This window comes from Filicampus tigris, chromosome 10 (assembly GCF_054856515.1).
Source record: "Filicampus tigris isolate MCC_2025a chromosome 10, RoL_Ftig_1.0, whole genome shotgun sequence".
NCBI classification, from domain to species: Eukaryota; Metazoa; Chordata; class Actinopteri; order Syngnathiformes; family Syngnathidae; genus Filicampus; species Filicampus tigris.
The window spans coordinates 15479021-15495799 of NC_141226.1; the positions used below are offsets into that span (position 1 = coordinate 15479021).

General features: G+C 36.8%; 2 protein-coding genes across 4 annotated transcripts; both read right to left on the reverse strand.

The window, feature by feature from the left end:
- Nucleotides 1–1590: 1590 nt before the first annotated feature.
- Nucleotides 1591–12028, reverse strand: scp2a (sterol carrier protein 2a). The gene is made up of 16 exons (XM_086043585.1): nucleotides 11873–12028; nucleotides 10541–10598; nucleotides 10361–10432; nucleotides 9378–9509; nucleotides 9070–9134; nucleotides 8513–8639; nucleotides 8369–8432; nucleotides 8200–8286; nucleotides 7957–8107; nucleotides 6797–6944; nucleotides 6320–6427; nucleotides 5754–5907; nucleotides 4921–5017; nucleotides 4436–4565; nucleotides 3257–3336; nucleotides 1591–2425 (listed from the first exon to the last, which is right to left on the reverse strand). The coding sequence occupies exons 1-16, from the start codon at nucleotides 11924–11926 to the stop codon at nucleotides 2330–2332; spliced, it is 1623 nt and encodes a 540-aa protein (XP_085899711.1). The 5' UTR covers nucleotides 11927–12028; the 3' UTR covers nucleotides 1591–2329.
- A 1249-nt stretch (nucleotides 12029–13277) lies between these two features.
- Nucleotides 13278–16264, reverse strand: czib (CXXC motif containing zinc binding protein). 3 transcript variants are annotated; one of them, XM_086043587.1, is made up of 9 exons: nucleotides 16155–16264; nucleotides 15985–16068; nucleotides 14931–14987; nucleotides 14783–14834; nucleotides 14643–14701; nucleotides 14462–14539; nucleotides 13848–13913; nucleotides 13505–13555; nucleotides 13278–13425 (listed from the first exon to the last, which is right to left on the reverse strand). In XM_086043587.1, exons 1-9 carry the CDS (start codon nucleotides 16158–16160, stop codon nucleotides 13378–13380), a joined length of 501 nt encoding a protein of 166 aa, XP_085899713.1. In that variant the 5' UTR covers nucleotides 16161–16264; the 3' UTR covers nucleotides 13278–13377. The 3 variants fall into 3 exon arrangements, with proteins under 3 accessions (XP_085899713.1, XP_085899712.1, XP_085899715.1); XM_086043586.1 differs by having other exon boundaries at nucleotides 14643–14674; nucleotides 14753–14834; XM_086043589.1 differs by having other exon boundaries at nucleotides 13278–13555; nucleotides 14643–14674; nucleotides 14753–14834; nucleotides 16155–16253.
- Between the last annotated feature and the right edge of the window lie 515 nt (nucleotides 16265–16779).

The following is a 16779-nucleotide window of genomic DNA, read 5'->3' on the forward strand; positions in this document are numbered from 1 at the left end:
TCACAGATGTCAAACTCAAGACCCGGGGGCCAGATCCATCCCGCGACATCATTTTATGTGGCCCGCCAAGGCGAATCATGTGTTGACTTGACATGTTTCTTTTAAATTGTCTTCACTTTTAACACTACATATGAGACATTGGAAAAATTTGTTACCAATCCCTCCTTTAAAATAAACTGAAAAGAGCTGTACAAACTATTTTCTGGCTTCTAATTTCAAAACAAGTTAACCATCAAATTGTTGTGTGTATGTGATAATATAAAGCCCTCATTTCCCTGGTGTAGATAAAGCAATATATACATGAAGTACACTCCACTTACTACTATCACTGATCACTAAACAATTAGTGAACTCAAACTGAAAAACGAATAGAAAATCCACGCTTAATACGGCAAATATTGTTCCCACCAGCACTTTTTCAGGAGAACACAAAACTGGAGACAGCTATGTATAACTCTTAAACGAAAGACTAAAGCTGCAGTTGCTAGGAAGCAAAATGATTGGGTGACTCACATGTAATAGAAAAAGATCACATGGTGAGATGAGTGATGAACTGTGGCGGTGTTGTGGACTTGCTTGAGTTGGATTGAGCGGGCACAACATCATAAGACCAAAAAATGAGGTCAACGTGACTCCACGTACGTTTTCCCCTCAATGCAGTTTTAATCGTCCATTATAAAATCGGTGATATTCCACCAGGAGAGGGAAGAGAGTTCAAGACATAAACTCCCACAGGAATGTTTGAGCCGTGTGGAAAAAGATGTTGGCATGGAAGTGCAAATCCGGAGGGCAATAAACGGACCTAATAAATGTTGCCACAGTGAAGGCACGCATATAACCAACCTGAGCCCGCCCTTGGTAAGATTCTATATGCCGCCCTGCCATTGGCTATTTATACACTGCACGCCTACAGAAGAAATCGCATAGCATTGTCTTTAATTTATAACATGCCACCCAATTTCATCCATCCATTATCCAATCCGTTTATCCTCACAAGGGTCACAAGAGCCTATCCCGGCTGTCTTTGAAATATAGAATAACATTTAATACATTTGATTATAAATTTTAAAAATAAAAATGAATAAGCTAATACATACATGTATTATCTATTCTGTACGTAAAATATAGAATGTATTTTTCAGATATGCATATTAGATTAGATATAACTTGTCATTACTGTGAAATGTTGATTAGCAGACCACAGTTTATTATTATTGCATAGGTGAATATTACGTTATGGAGTATAAATAATACTTAAAGTGCACTTTGAGTTCAATTTAAAACAATGAACATGCTTTAGACAGTTTCAACTGTAACGCAGCTAACAACTTGGATTAAAAATCGGATCTATACCATAACAGGGTAAAAGAGGAATAGTATTTTGATTAAAAGCAGGCTTAGCTATAGCCACATGAAAAAAAAAAAAAAAAAAAGCTTTATTACCACCGCATCATTTGTATTTATATTGATTTGGGGTTGCTTCAGATTTTTACATGTTAGCTTTTTCATTTTAATTATAATTAATTAATTATGTTGAAAGTTAATGTTTCCCGGAGTTGGTGGCACCCTGAATTCAAAAACACACACACGTAAAACTTTCTGTCGTTTATTAAACGTACGATGTGCTAATGTTCCAGGGAGATTGACAGCAACCGTTTTCAGAATAATTATGACGTTTCACTTACTCATCAGGACACAAAAGAAATTACTGAAGGCAAATGTGTGTAATTGCACTGTTAAAATGAAGTGATTAAATGATCTAAACGCTTTACATTTTCTGATGGTAAAAATCAATTCTTCCAAGTCGTTCCATTTTTCCACACAAAATCATAATCAGCGGAGGCCAGAGTGCTGCTGCTCTGCTCTAATTGTGGCTTTGTGTGCATGTCAAGGTCATCCGCGATATCGTCCATATCACGACATTCTGTTTTTAACTGCGTACAGAAAAATATTAATTATCCTGGACAGGCCTATTGCTCACTCACACTATAGAGCTTTATTATATGCGCCACTGTCCGATGGCCTCTTCATTCACTTCTTTCAGTCTTTCTTTCGTTATTTTATTTAGTCATTAAACTGTACAAATCAGTTTAGAATTACTTTAGCATACATACATACATATAAATATATATATATATATATATATACATACATATATATGTATACATATATACATACACACACACACACACACACACACAGCGCGCATCATAGCTCAACTATGTATTCGAGTGAGGCGTGCAGAATCAGTTATAATTGATCTTATCAGTACTGATGTCTGTCAGAAACAATTAAATTCCAAGGTAAGGCTCCATTGCCATCCCACTGATCACAGCTTGGCCTTTCCTGGTGCCACCTGAAGGTTCTGCAGCTTCATGGCCATGCCCATATTCCCAGCAATCTTCAGCTTTCCCTTGAAAAATGCCTGAGGAGAAATAGGTTCAATGAGGATCTCTGATTTGAAAATATCTTTATCCTAATAACTTCCAGTATGTTTTTTCTGAATAGAATGTACTTTTTTTAATGCCTCTGTGGAGATATCACTAATCAGTGGTGCAAAAAAAAAAAAAAAAAAAATTGGTTGCAAACCAAATATATTTCCACTTGTTAACATAACTCTCACAAATGGATTAGAGAACATATACTTTTCATCAAAGCATTGAAACCTGGGAGAGATTATAAAATTAAATAATGTAAAGACATTGAACATGTAAGAGCCTAGCTTTGTGTTATGTTAGCCGTTTGTGGACATGTTCTCCCTTTTGAAAGCTTTTCTGGTGGTTGTTCAGTGAATACTCAATAAAAGGTTGAGGGTTTTTCCATTTTAAGTCTAGACTATAAACAAGACCCAGCCTGAAAAGATGTTTCTTCCCCCCCAAAAAATTAATGTTGCTAAGTAGTTACTGAAGTTGTTTTGTTGGTTATATAATTGCACGCATTTGCACTTAATTTACAATACATACAAAGAAACTGGTTGATGCTGGTTGCAAAAGACTAGTGATGTATTGGACGCACAAATTAGTAAGATTCCCTAATGAGAAATCTGATTGAAAGGTCGAGTATGCCCACCCAAAAAAAAAAAAAAAAAAAAATGCCCTCAATACTGGGGCTGTAAAAACTGACTGACACCAGAGGCCAATAGCACAGGAAGGATTTTTTCAAGTTTTTGCAATTGTTTAAAAAAACAAGCAAACAAACAAAACTAAGAAATCACGACAATGGGACCAACCAACCAACAGAGTATTTTGGTACATACCGTTTGAGCGTTCAGTTTTCCTGTCATCAGATCCAGAAGATCTTGATCACTCATGGTCAAGGTGCAATCAGCCTTTGTACCTGAAAGCAACATCAGTTTCACACGTGAGCACACGATATTTGAATTGCATTAGCATTCTAAACCCTCACACGCTCAAGTGCCTAAACTGAACTATTTGTAGTGTTCTAATGTTTTTTCACCCAATCCATAAATAATAGCTACCGACATACAGTGTTAAAAATGATCAGCCATCATATTAAAAAAATATTGAACAAAACCATCGTTAGAACAGTTTTTTTTTTTTTTTTTAGATTCAGCATTTTGAAGGCCGATAAGAGATCAATTCAAAACTGCGTTAACTTCAGGGGACTAGTCATTTCAATGTTAAGTTGACTTAAAAGTAGTGCTACTGACCCTGGGAAGTCTTTGCACTTTTTGTTTGGAATTAAAACAAAGATAATTTAAAGTTTAAGATTTTAGTTGTTTTGGATTTTTTTTTTACTGTATATCTCTAATCCACTGTAACTGGAGGGCCATTTATCTGTTTGGTGGTATACTGCCATACACCCTTGTGGATTTTGCTTTTAAAGACGAATTCAACCCAAACATATTTTTTTTCAAGAATATGTTCTATGCAGGCCCACTAGTTGAAACAAGGCATTTTGATAAATATTGCGTTTGTGGAATAAGAATTAACCCACCCGTTCTTAGCGATATTTGGGGGCGGCCATTTTGTCACTTGCTCAAACACCCTGAGCATCTGTGATGTCATTTTCAATCGACAGAAGTGACAAAATGGCTGCCCCCTGAGATGGCTCAAAACGGAAGATTTTGCTGCTTAACTCATATCATAAAGCTCAAATTGAAACCATCAGGTACTCCAAAGTGGCCTATCATCTCACTCCTCATCATTCCAACAAAAACACCACTCCGCCAAACTAATTATTAAATCTGACATTAGTGATTCAAACAAACAGGAGACAACAATATTCACAAATATTATTCATATAATTACTTAAAACTCTTCTTAAAAAAGAAAGAAAATTGTGAAGCGTACATCAAGGTTCCACTCTATCTTCAAGTTAAGAGATATGAATTGTGTGTGACGTGTTCGAAAAGAAAAGAGGCAAACTGTGTACAGATGTGCTGAATGTCTCGAAATTGCACTGAAATACATACCTGATTCATTGGTGACACAACCATTGCCATTTTTCACATCCACAAACCAAGTCGCCTCCTTCCCATCAGGTCCATCTTTCACTTGAAAAGCAAACACGCCGCCAACCTTCTTGACAAGCTTTGCTCCTTCCTGCAAGAGGAGAAAAAGCCTTTGAGCGTCCTAAAACCATCTTTAAATCATTCAATTCATGCTTTGAGAGAGGTGTCTGATATGGCTTTATGTGTCCCGGAACATATTCTTGACAGTAAATTCAAAAATGTCTTACCGGTACTTATTTTCTAGCACATCAGGTTTTTGAGATATTTTCTTTTTTTTTGTTTGTTTTTAAGATTGAGCAATATGGAATTTTTTTCATGCATTTTAATCTATAGCTATGACGTTTGAGAAAAAAATTCCACCTGTTGCTGAACCTAACACTTACTTCATAAATATATTACGCCACATATATTATTGTTATAGTCGAAGGCTTGCTATGCGAACATACCTCCTGCAGATGCTTTTCAATCTCCTTGAAAACAGAGTATGATTTAAAGCCCTCCAAGTTGTCGCCTGCACTTGTGGTTACAGCACTGACGTGGAACCTGAGGTGGCAAAAACAGCAGTTGAAACATATTGTGCAAAAAATGTTTGAGCAGATTCAATCCGAGGCCAAACGGTGAGCAAGATATACAATAAGGGTGGCGACATACTGTATAATATTATTCATCCATTATCCAAACCGTTTATCCTCATAAGTAGGCGGGGTACTGTATAATATAATCTATACATATGGCCAAAAATCTTTTTGTGAGCAGTGTACATCTTTTTTTTTTTTTGTTTATTTTTTATTCTTATTCCAGCACACAACGACAAACAGCGCATGCTACCAGTTGGTTGCACTTCTCTCCCACTGTAAAAATAGAATAAAAAATGACGTGTCGGCTCAGCGTTAAAATGAAGAGATGTGCTGGATGTGTTTAAAGTTCTGTATTTCAGTTCACCTTGTGGTGATTACATGCCACAAGACCTGTGTAGCCAAGTTTTTCTTTTCTTCATACAATGAGGTTTTCATTTACCTGAGTTAAATGAAAATCGTGCTTTTTTTTTATTAGCTTGTGCAGGCCTGACTCACGTCAACTGAATGACTGTGTCCAATAATTCATTTTTTCTTTTCTTTTCTTCAGACAATGAGGTTTTTATTTACCCTCAGGTCTGAAGAAAAGAAAAAAATAATAATTATTGAACATATAAGAAGTCAAGATGAACTCATTAACCACACCCTTCTCTTTAACCCTACAAACATTTATTCTACACGAATAGTGCCGAAAAATAGGGTACCTGGGCTCGTGTGTGAATCCCATTCTGTAAAGCGTGATAACCACTGCTCCTCCTAAACCAATGTTGTGCTGCAAGGCGACTTTCGCCCCAGGGACTTGCCTCCTGCCAGCCTGACCTCTGAGCTGCCAGCAGAGCTCAGCACACTGGGCCAACCCTGAGTCAAAAGATGGTACGTTGTGAGCACACATACAGCACAGTCAAGGGTTCGTGAGAAATGAAGGCGTTTTAAATCAGGGCTCTACCACCAAGGTTTGGTGTGGGCTTCATAGTACATAAGGAGAAAGACACGGATGCAAATCCTTTCCCGCCAGTAAGTGAAAGGGGAGTCATTTAGAATATGTGTTATTATGGCTTTACCCTTATCTTAATGGCTTAAAATTTAAGGTGGTTACTGTCGGTACTCCACAACCACTAACACAAACAACGTGCCGAATCCTACAGTCACATGGGACACACACCACCCAGTGGCCATCAGAAGGATTGTTCTGTATATATTTTTTTTAAACGTTATTGAAATTATCCTGATTCTTCTGTCTATAATTGTGGCTAAAATAAAAAGTATGTACCTGTCGCTCCTAAAGGATGTCCTTTGGAGATGAGACCGCCACTGGGGTTGATCACATACTTGCCGCCATACGTGTTGTCCCCTCTGTCAATCAGCTCTGCTCCTTTACCTGTCGAGAGAAAAATGGTTTGGTCAGTTCCTGTACGAATAATCAACAAGCAGGGATTCTAAATGCACCTTACTCAGTATTTCTTGAAATCGTATCATCCACAAGGAGCGTTTTGGCTTTATTTGTGCATTTGAATCATCTGTCGACGTCATATCGTTTGTCGTGATAAGTGGGTAAATCAAATGTATAGTCTGTTAATTCTACAGATTAGATTTATGAGATTTATCATTGATTCAGCATTGTTTTTGCCAATCACAGTGATTCAGATGTCATATTTAGTCTTTTAAAGGCACTCGTATTTATAGAAAACAAGAGACTTTACAAAGCTTTGATCCAGTTTGCTTGACATTTTTCCGTTAAATAGTACACCTTCAGGGCAGAGTCCCAGCGCCTCGTAGGTGATCAGCTCGTTAGCAGAGAAGCAGTCGTGCAGCTCCACAACATCAACATCAGCAGGTTTCAGACCTGATGCTTCAAAACACTTTTTGGCCGCCAGCTGTGACATGTCGTAACCCACCTAAACAGAGGTAAGGAGAAATGTGTTCATAGCAAATATATTTTAATATATTTAGGATGAGAGTGACCAAAATGAGTTTGTGCAGGAATAGCGTCTTTCGATGCACAGTCAAGATAAATACTTTTGACACGCAAAAGGAAATGAAAGTTGTCAATGAATTTGATTCTCTTCTGCACAATTTCAAGATGGTTCTAGGATAAATAAACAAAACATTCATAGATTTAAAATCAGCAGTTCAATAGTGTTTTATTTGAATATTGCTGCTTAAAACAATATAAAAATAAAACATTCATGGAAGGATGAACTGGGTTAATAGATTAAAATATTTATTGTTAGCCAATGGGATGCCAGGAAGATGTTAGGCTAGCCAATGGCGGAGCAGCTATGAGTATGGTGCGTTCAGGAAACTCCGGAGCTGTGAGTCGCAACCCATACTGCGAGTATCAGCCCATACTTTTACCTTTCGTATCCTGAAATTTCTTTCGTAACTAGAGGCAATATTTTCCTGTTGAGGCGTTTCGTAACTTGAAAATTTCGTATGAAGAGACGCTCGTAAGTAGAGGTACCACTGTACCATAAACTATAAAAACTATTTAAAAAAAATAAATAAATAAAAATCATTTTTAGTTCTCTGGTCTGCACATGACATGTCAATCCAGTAATGTTTGGAGGTTCATAGTCATAACTGCTGAATTTCTTGTTCAAATAAATGGATGAGAATCAAAGTGTGGCACAAAGCAGCCAGCCTCACCTCAGATTACGCAATACCTCACTAAAAAGCAGAGCACGAGTGAGTGCACAGCAACAGCAACATCTATTGGTAAAATGTGTGTACTACAACAGGGTACGGGTATGTATGTGAAACGAAAGCTGATTTTTTTTTGGGGGGGGGGGGGGGGGCTCATTGACGTTTACCTGCTTTACCAAACATGATCTTCTGAGCACACGACTGAATATGAACAATGTGGCGACAATTAAAATACAGAACAAAAGCAAAATGGCCATTTCTCACCATCTTAATGCAGCTGTTTTCATCAAACGTAGTTGTCAGGTCAGTCACCATCTCTTGGGCCAGGATCTCCACTGCTTGCTTCTCCAGACGGTGGCGCCTAACAAAGTCCTCACTTGCTAAAACTGCAGCACCGGCACCATCAGATGTGGGGCTAATGAGAGGACAATGTGTGCCAATATACTATTATTTTTGTTTTATTTATGCCTTCTAGAAAAATGTAATGAATGAATGGGAGTATCTTACCAACACTGCAGGAGAGTCAAAAACTCAAACACCTTCCTCGAGTTCATTACCTGCTCCAAAGTGTACTCGTCTTGGAACTGAGAATAACTACACATACATAACCAACTCTTAGGTTAGCATTGAAGCAAAATCAATCTTTTAAATGCATTGCGTATTGTTTTTAACTCACGGGTTGTTGGTGGAATGCTTGTGGTTTTTCCAGGCTATTTTGGCAAAATGCTCGGGTTTAGTGCCTGCAAATAAACCCACTTAGACGCACGCAATCAAGCGTTGCTTTCAAAAGGTAGTTCTTCCATAAATGTCGCAGGTATACCGTATTTTTCCATGTGCTCTCTGCCGGCGTTGCCGAACATCTGCGCAGCTGGCGGAGCGGCCACCATCCCATAACGGTTGATCATCACCTCCATGTGCTTGTCCATGGGACTGGTCCTATCCATGTACTAGAATAAGAAACCTTTCAGCTGTTTCAAACCATACAAATGCTCACCTGCCACCACATTTGATACACTTGCACAATGTAATGAGATTCTACACAACAGCTATATCTGCTTATTCAACGATAATGCTACGTTTCGCATGACACTGACAAAGGTGTACTGCATTCATTTAGCAATGTGTTCTCTGGTAAATTGTATAGAATGCACGTTTCCATTTTCTGTAATCAATATTTACCAATAAAAAAATGGTCAAGGGAGTAGCATGGCCCACAGAAGAACTCTTTCAGTTTTGGTACAGATCCAGTTTCCACAGCAATGTTTTTTTTGGGGTTTTTTTTTTATCATTAAAACTCGTGACAGTATGAACTTCAATTGGAAGACAAAACACCTGTTCAACTTTTGGATGTGTTTTTTGTTTTCTTTTCTTTTTTACCTTAGAGGACAAAGAGCCCCTCTCCATCTTTTCAAATCCAAGTGCAAGCACACAGTCTGAAAGACCTAAGGGCAAATTAGAAATTCTTTGAGTAACTTTTTTTCATTTTAAATTAAGCAATAACATGCCCATCTCTCTTTATACACAAGTTACAGTTGTACCCTGTAAAGTGTAAAGTATTATTCATGTAATTTTACAGTACATTACATTACAGTTTCATCCACCAATCTACATGTGAGGACCATTTGTAAAAATGGCAGAGGACACCAGAAAGCACGACATTTAAAAAATAATCCTGCTTCACTTACCTCCTTGGATCAGCTGCCGAGCCATGAAGAGGGCAGTGGAGCCTGTGGAGCAATTATTATTGACGTTAATGATGGGGATGCCAGTCAAGCCCAGGCTGTGGTAAATGGCCCTCTGTCCACATGTGGAGTCCCCTAAGACAGCAACATGGAGGAGAGGAAAGGTGCATCAGATCAAAATTATTGTTACACAGTCAAGAAGGTTTTTTTTTTAATCATTGTTGATGGATTGGACTTGGATTTCTGCTGACAGTGGCGGTGTAAGGGGGGCGGACGGTTTGGATGGACAAACTTTTTCCACTAAGGCCCACATGTAGCAAAATGGAAGGAGGCAGAGGGCCATTTCATCTTGTCTTTGGTCAACATAAGTTAAATGTATTGGAGGTGGGGGACAACCTACATTTGAGCTTCATTTATCAGAGCAAAAAGTTGTTAGTGTGATAACTTGTGACATTGAATAGGTATTTTGATATAGAAAAACAAAATACACAATATCCTGTAACATTCAACATGAAAAATGTTAATTAAATTATCTTCAATTTAAAAAAAAAACTTGACATAGATTCTTTTTTTTTTTAATATGTTCAAATAAAAGGTGTGATGTTATTAAATTGCATTTAACTATTTTAATTTTGTTTATTAAAAAGTACTTGACTTCTAGTACAATTTAACTCTTCTATTTTTTTTAATTTTCATGTAGAAAAAAAAAGCTAATATCTTGTAAGCTTCAAAAATGAATGCATGTTAAAAAGTAGTGTGAGATCTCATATAATTCTTCTTTTCACCTTAAAATATCGTTACAAATGTCCATTTTGTTTTTTTAACCATTTCAAAATTATGCTGATGTGTAGTAACATTTAACTATTCTATTTTTAAAAATAAAAATAGTCAATATCATGTATCATTTCACTTTTAAAAAATATGCTAAAATTTTAAATAAATAGTGATATCCTTGAACATTTTAACGTTACAAGCAAATGCGTTACCATAGACATATCCCACACAGGCTTGTTCGATTGCAGAATATGGGATTCCTGCATCTGCAAGAGCCTTTTCACCTGCAAAAGATGATGATTAGACTCCTGTAAATTATCATACAAATGAAAGTGCAGTCTGATATTCTTGTGAATAGCTGAGCAATGTGCAAATTCTGTTCAGATAAGCACCCGCTTCCTTGGCCATTTCAGGGTAGTCATAGTCGCCTCGAGCTCCGGGTTTGTCAAACTGTAGCAAAAAAATGCATGAAAAAACATAAACATGTTTGACTAATTGATTGAATGCTCAAGTATTTGATCATAATCATCACATTTACAGTTAACAACAAGTAACGTATGGATATTCCCAACAAAAAAGTTTCCTTTCCTTTCTTTTGCTGTGGGAAATCAGCAGACTTTACCTAATTGGTCCGAAAAGTATTTATTTACCACTACAAATAATGTATCCTTGTTCAACTATCCATGCCAGTAACATAGAGTGACACGCAAAACAATTTAATGTTCTTCCACTGGATGGCACAAGGTAGATAATTAGGCAGGAATACACTTTTGTGATATTTGTGTTTAGTGGTGTGTTGTATTCCAAAATCCTTTTTTTTCTTCCTCTTCTTATTCATATTATATATATATATATATATATATATATATATATATATATATATTCATACACAAGGCTAGTCAATGTGCTTCACACAACCAAAAGCACAACATCTAAAAGCATTTACTAACAGCTAAAAACATTCAAAGGCAAAGCAAAGAATAATAGTAGCTTACTGATCATTAAAAGGACACAGTGAAAACAAACGCATTTACAGAGAAAATATTTAATATTTTATATTAATATTAAATATTTAGAAGCAAATTAAAGAAAGAAAAAGGATCTTTTAACAAATCCATTTGATGCTTAAATGGTACAAAAACTACACACCAATGAAATCCCCAAGTTTTCTTTTTTTAATTCTAATTCACAAGAATTTATACATCTAAATTCTGTATACAATTTTTGAGCTTTTAGTAAGTTCGCTTTTTACTACACATTCCAGAAATCAAGGGATCACACAAGACAATGTTTTACAAAAGAGAAGACAGGACACTAAAAATAGAAATGTTCTTAATAGAGAGGTTAAAGTGTAATGACAGAAAGCTGCTGTGAGGATGAAATGAGGGTAGGGGTCAAATGACCCTTAACACACATTTTTCCTTGGACATGAACTACGGACTGAGGGCGCTGAACACGTTGTATAACTACCGAATAGCAACACATATTAAGTGAAACTCGAAACTCACAAATGTCCACCAAATTTGAAAAAAAAAATGAAGGCGAAGGGCAACTATGTATTCGTTTGGGCTCATTTCATCAAATTAATCTTGCAAATGTGAAATTTTATTTTGATGTTTAGAGAAGTGTCTCATCGCTACTTCGAACTTCTGGGAAACTAAACAGAAATCGTGTTGCACATTCGCTAACCTATTTGTTAAGATTAAGATAATAATTGAATTTACCTTCGTCATGCCAACGCCGATGACAAACACTCGATTTCTGCTTGCAGGAGCCATTGTACGATGTTTGTTGCGTGAATGTCAACAACTGATCAAGATGCACTAGCACTTCCGGTTTTATCGCTCTTGAGGAAAGATCGTCTATAAAAAAGACATGCGTCATTGGGAGTTTGCGAGTAGCAAGCGGAGTTTGCGAGTAGCAAGCCTATTTTGCAATCATTCCTATCGGGAAAACAAATAATCCAATCGGCAGTATTCAGGTGGACGTGTGTGTGGGGACAAGTGTGCTTATATAAATAGTGAGGTCAACTGCAAATTGTTTACCCCAAGTTGTTTCTCTAAACAATGCACGGAGTGAGTACTCTTTCACAACAACAAAAACTGAAGCTCAGTTTTGATTGTAATGCTTACGATTTTTAACTTTGATTAAGTGTGTTTGATACCTAATAATGACCAATACCTGTATATAATTTTAATTTTATTTTACATCATTCAAAACAAGTTACAAAGTGATGTGTAATCCACACATAATTATTACACATTATATGCAGTCAATATATATATACAACACTGGTCAACAATAAATTTTAACCAGTGATGGCTTTACGTGTCCATGCAAGTATTTTTTTAGGCTGATTTGAAAAATGGCTTTACTTTTTTCCCCAGCACATCATTTTTTTTTTTTTTTTTTAAATACATTTTTATATTTTGTTTTCAACTTTGTCCTATCTGATGTGCTCAAGGGGGAAAAAAACAATCGCAGAATCAGCGCAAAAAAAGAATCTAGAAATGTGTAATTGCAACTCTGATTAAAAATTGTAGTAAAAATGAGTTGACGTGTAATTTTCAAACCAACTAAGTGAAATTGAATGGGTTTTAAATGTAGACAGTAGCCTGGCTGTTTAAGGATTTAAGAAGAATCAGAAATATATTCAAATCAATTCTAAAATTCCCAAATAGTCATTGAAGTGCCTTCAGGACTGCTGTGACGTGCTCATGTCATTTTGGGCACATTAGAAATGTAGCAGATGTAGCATTTCTCATTTATTATGTATTCGCAAGCGCCAAATGTTTTTTTTTCTTCTGCAGATGCCTGCGTGCAGTGCACTGCAATAATCGACCTTAGGTCAAATCAAGGCACGGAGGACCTTTTCCACCGTCTGACGGACAGAAAAAGTGATTTGGGTGATTTGTAACTTTGGTTACGTCGAAGTCAGAGGACAATTTAGTCCAAAGTGTTTTGTTTTGTTTTTAAGTTTTCAGACAAGACACTCAGTTTTTCAGTCAATTAATTGAAAGTAATCTCCCCTATGGATGGAAAATCTCTATGTACAGCACTGACTCCAGTCTCTACTACTGAGTGAAATCTGAAGAAAATACAGGTGAGGAAGAAAAATTATCAACCCAATATTTGTACCTTAATTTTATTGAGGCCATTTTTAAAAAAGCTGAATTGAGCAATGTGTGTGTATTTATATGTTCATATCAGTTGACGTCTGCCACTCCTACTAAAGCCACGCTGTGACCCCATGGCATCTTCGGAATCCATCTGGAAACTGGACAGACAATATCTTCCAATAGTGTTCATTCGCACATGTCACATGACCATCAGCATTTGATGAACTGGTGCGTGACCTCATATATTCCCACTGATTCCTTGACTTTCTCATCGTAGTCTGTCCAATCCTGAAATGTGGACAACAACATTTGTGAGTACGAACATGTGAAAAATGCTTACTGAAATTATTGGGGCAAGAAGCGGTGTATACCCTTTGAAATATGTTTCAAAGAAAACATAAATGATCAGACAAAACATGTATGTTTAATGGGATTCAAATTCAATAACAAGGCATTTCAGAAGAGCCTAATCATTACCCCCAAAAAATAGCAGTCAAGAAAATTATGTCATCAGTCATAATTCCCCAGAAAAATTACAATATTTCAGTCTAGCACAATCAGCGAGACAAATTTGACTTACTTTTTCTAATAGGTTTACTTCCGGAAATGACGTTCCAGACTCTGCTCCCTGTGCAGCAAAGCCAGCCTGAAGTGGGTTTGAAAGGGAAAAATTACTTACTCGTTCTCGGTAGGAACCGCAGATGGTGAGATAACTTGGGATGAACTAACACTTTTCAAACAGTTTCAAACTTATTTTATTTATTTATTTTTTTACAATGGCTTTGTACTCTACTGGGCATTTTTAGGCCACAAAAAAAAATACATTTCAATTTAATGTGAAGTCAACCCAAACATATTTTTTTCAAGAATATGTTTTATGCAGGCCCATGAGTTGAAACAAGGCAATATGATAAATATGAAATATGAGTTAAGCGGGCCAAATCCACCCGTTTTTAGCCATCCCAGGGGGCGGCCATTTTGTCATTTCTGGCCACTGAAAATGACATCACAGACCCTCAGGGCTCAGATAACGACCAATCAGGGCTCACCTGTTTTCTGAAGCTGAGCTTTCAACTAGTGGGCTTATAGAACATATTCCTAAAAAAATATGTTTGGGTTGACTTCCGCTATAACGGACGAGCCCTCACCCCTATTAGTCCATTAGATCCGGGTTCCACTGTAATATTTACTTACTTGTGGCTGGAAGTCAACGGGCTCCAGACCTCGACATTCAAACTGCACCATCGTCTTAAACCTTTCACTGTCCTCAGCCTTCGATGAAGCAGATTTAAACCAGGGTAAATGACAGATGTTTAAAAATGGCATACTCGAAAACTGACTTTATCAAATGGTAGTGTTTAGGCTGTATGCTTACGTTATATGGCGTAATGGTGTCTCCGAGGATATCTGCATGAAAGCCTTTTTTCATCAAATCTACACAGATGGGATTATCAAGTTCAAAGACACTGATATACGGGCTCTTACCGATTGAATTTTCCCTGGAACAAAGTTTACACTTCTGCACCATGCTAGCGCTTCCCCTCCCTCCTTTTAACGGTGTGCTCTCCTGAGCACACAGTAAACAAAGCGAGTAAATACATCTCAAATTAACAACATCAATAATTAACATAGCAACCTACATGATGTCGAGCATCATTCTTACCGCCAGGTTTATATACTGCCATTTATCAGGAATCTCGCCACAGTTTCCACACTTGAGCTAAACAGAGAAAAGCATGTTACAATATTATATCAAATGAGTAAAGTGTGGCATAAATTACCAACAAGAAGCAATAAAATACGGAATAGATATTAACTAATTCACCATATTACCAGTTGTTTTAAAGTAGAAGTCAAGTCAAAAAAAATCTTTACAATATGTTCTATATGACCCAACTAGTCTCAATTTAGCATTCTGCTTAAAATTGAATTTGTGGAATATGAATTAAGCAAAAAAATCCACCCGTTATTATCCATTTGAGGGGGCGGCCATTTTGTTTTGTACTGCCTCTTGCTGTCGACTGAATATAACATCACAGTGCCAAAGAGCTACGCTTGCGTACATCACATGACCAAACCAAGAAAACAAGTCATGGCAAATGGTAAATGGACTGTCACTTGTATAGCGCTTTTCTACCTTTGGTACTCAAAGCACTTCACACTGTACCAAATGAGCCATTTGTTGTGCCAAGTTATCAAAACGAAAATTGTACTTAACTGACAGTAGGGCTAGCCTGTTACTATTGAATATTTTTTTAGAATCAATTATTCTATCAATTCATCTGATACAATTTAATTTTGCATTTAAGTGTATTGCAAAACCTTTTATTTTTAACCAATTACTGTTTATTAACCAATTGTTGTTTATTTGGTATTGTTTAGTAATTTTTAACAGTTAAACAAGAATTAAGAATTATTACACAAGGGGGATTGATGTGCTCACCAACGTTTTGATACTGATTCTGTTAGTGACTCAGCCACGGTTTTCCAAAGTTGTTGATGTTTGCAAATGTCATATTTCGATTAAACAAAATATCAGTCTGCTTCCACGAAGGACTACAGAAATCAGAGAATACTTTTTCTAAATCTGTAGATCAACAAATAAATTACTTAGCACGCGTCGGCTCGGATGATCAAATTTGAAGGCAAAACGCAGTACTTTGTTACTTGTCTTGCCAGTAGTTGCAATTAGCACACTAGCTTGACAGAGAGCCTACCTTCAGAAACCAGCGAAAGTCGTCGCCCACTGGTCTCAAGTCGGTGACATTCTCAAGAGTGGCTTTGAACTGGAGCCCGAATTTCTGTCAGGAGAATGACGAAAAAAATAAATTTCGATGTGCACAATGATTCAATGTTTATGATGAGACATGCAGAAGCTCAAACGTACCACCATCTTGGGTTGCCCTGATGCTTTCAGGAAACCTCCGTAAATTTGAAAACTCAAATAAATCGTTTGATTTTAATGCCTGAAATTAAAGATGTGATTATCAATGTCGGGGTTTTAGCTATATTCGTTGTCTGAAGAAATTCACATTTACATTGAAGTGTATTTTGACACAATCCAATTTACAAATAAAGGAGGGGGGACATTATAAATCAAAATTATCCTATTTTTGCTAATCGGATTTTTCACAATGGGACTCATTTGAAAGATGGGGTAGTGCATGGTGTGCAACAGTTGAGAAACACCACTCCATTTGAGTTTTGTGGAAATGAGAACAAGTTAAAATCAGTGCATTTAAACTGTAGACAATGAGGAAGCCAGCGTCTTTACCAATGTGAAACTGTGGGAAACATTGCCATCTACTGGCCAGAAAGCTTTACGCGAGGACACGCTTTCAAAGACCAGGTTTATCGGTCAAAAAATATATAATTCCCCACAAAATGGTACGTGATAATAAACGGAGAGTCTAGGGTAGATCCATCGGCTTTGCAAGCTTTGTTCACCGTTGATACTCATGGCTCCTGCACATAAGGTTTTTATATGCGTTAGATTTGTAGGGTGATATGTA

What these genes read in the sequence shown, in the direction of transcription:
- scp2a (XM_086043585.1), bottom strand. Translation starts at nt 11,926, where the DNA reads ATGGCTCCTGCAAGCAGAAATCGAGTGTTTGTCATCGGCGTTGGCATG. An exon ending in TGAAATGGCCAAGGAAGCGG is followed by an intron (nt 10,433 to 10,540) that starts GTGCTTATCTGA and finishes CATCTTTTGCAG; the next exon opens with GTGAAAAGGCTCTTGCAGAT. An exon ending in ACATCCTTTAGGAGCGACAG is followed by an intron (nt 5,908 to 6,319) that starts GTACATACTTTT and finishes CTTTTGACTCAG; the next exon opens with GGTTGGCCCAGTGTGCTGAG.
- czib (XM_086043586.1), bottom strand. An exon ending in ACACCATTACGCCATATAAC is followed by an intron (nt 14,540 to 14,642) that starts GTAAGCATACAG and finishes GCTTCATCGAAG; the next exon opens with GCTGAGGACAGTGAAAGGTT. An exon ending in CCGTTGACTTCCAGCCACAA is followed by an intron (nt 13,914 to 14,461) that starts GTAAGTAAATAT and finishes AACCCACTTCAG; the next exon opens with GCTGGCTTTGCTGCACAGGG.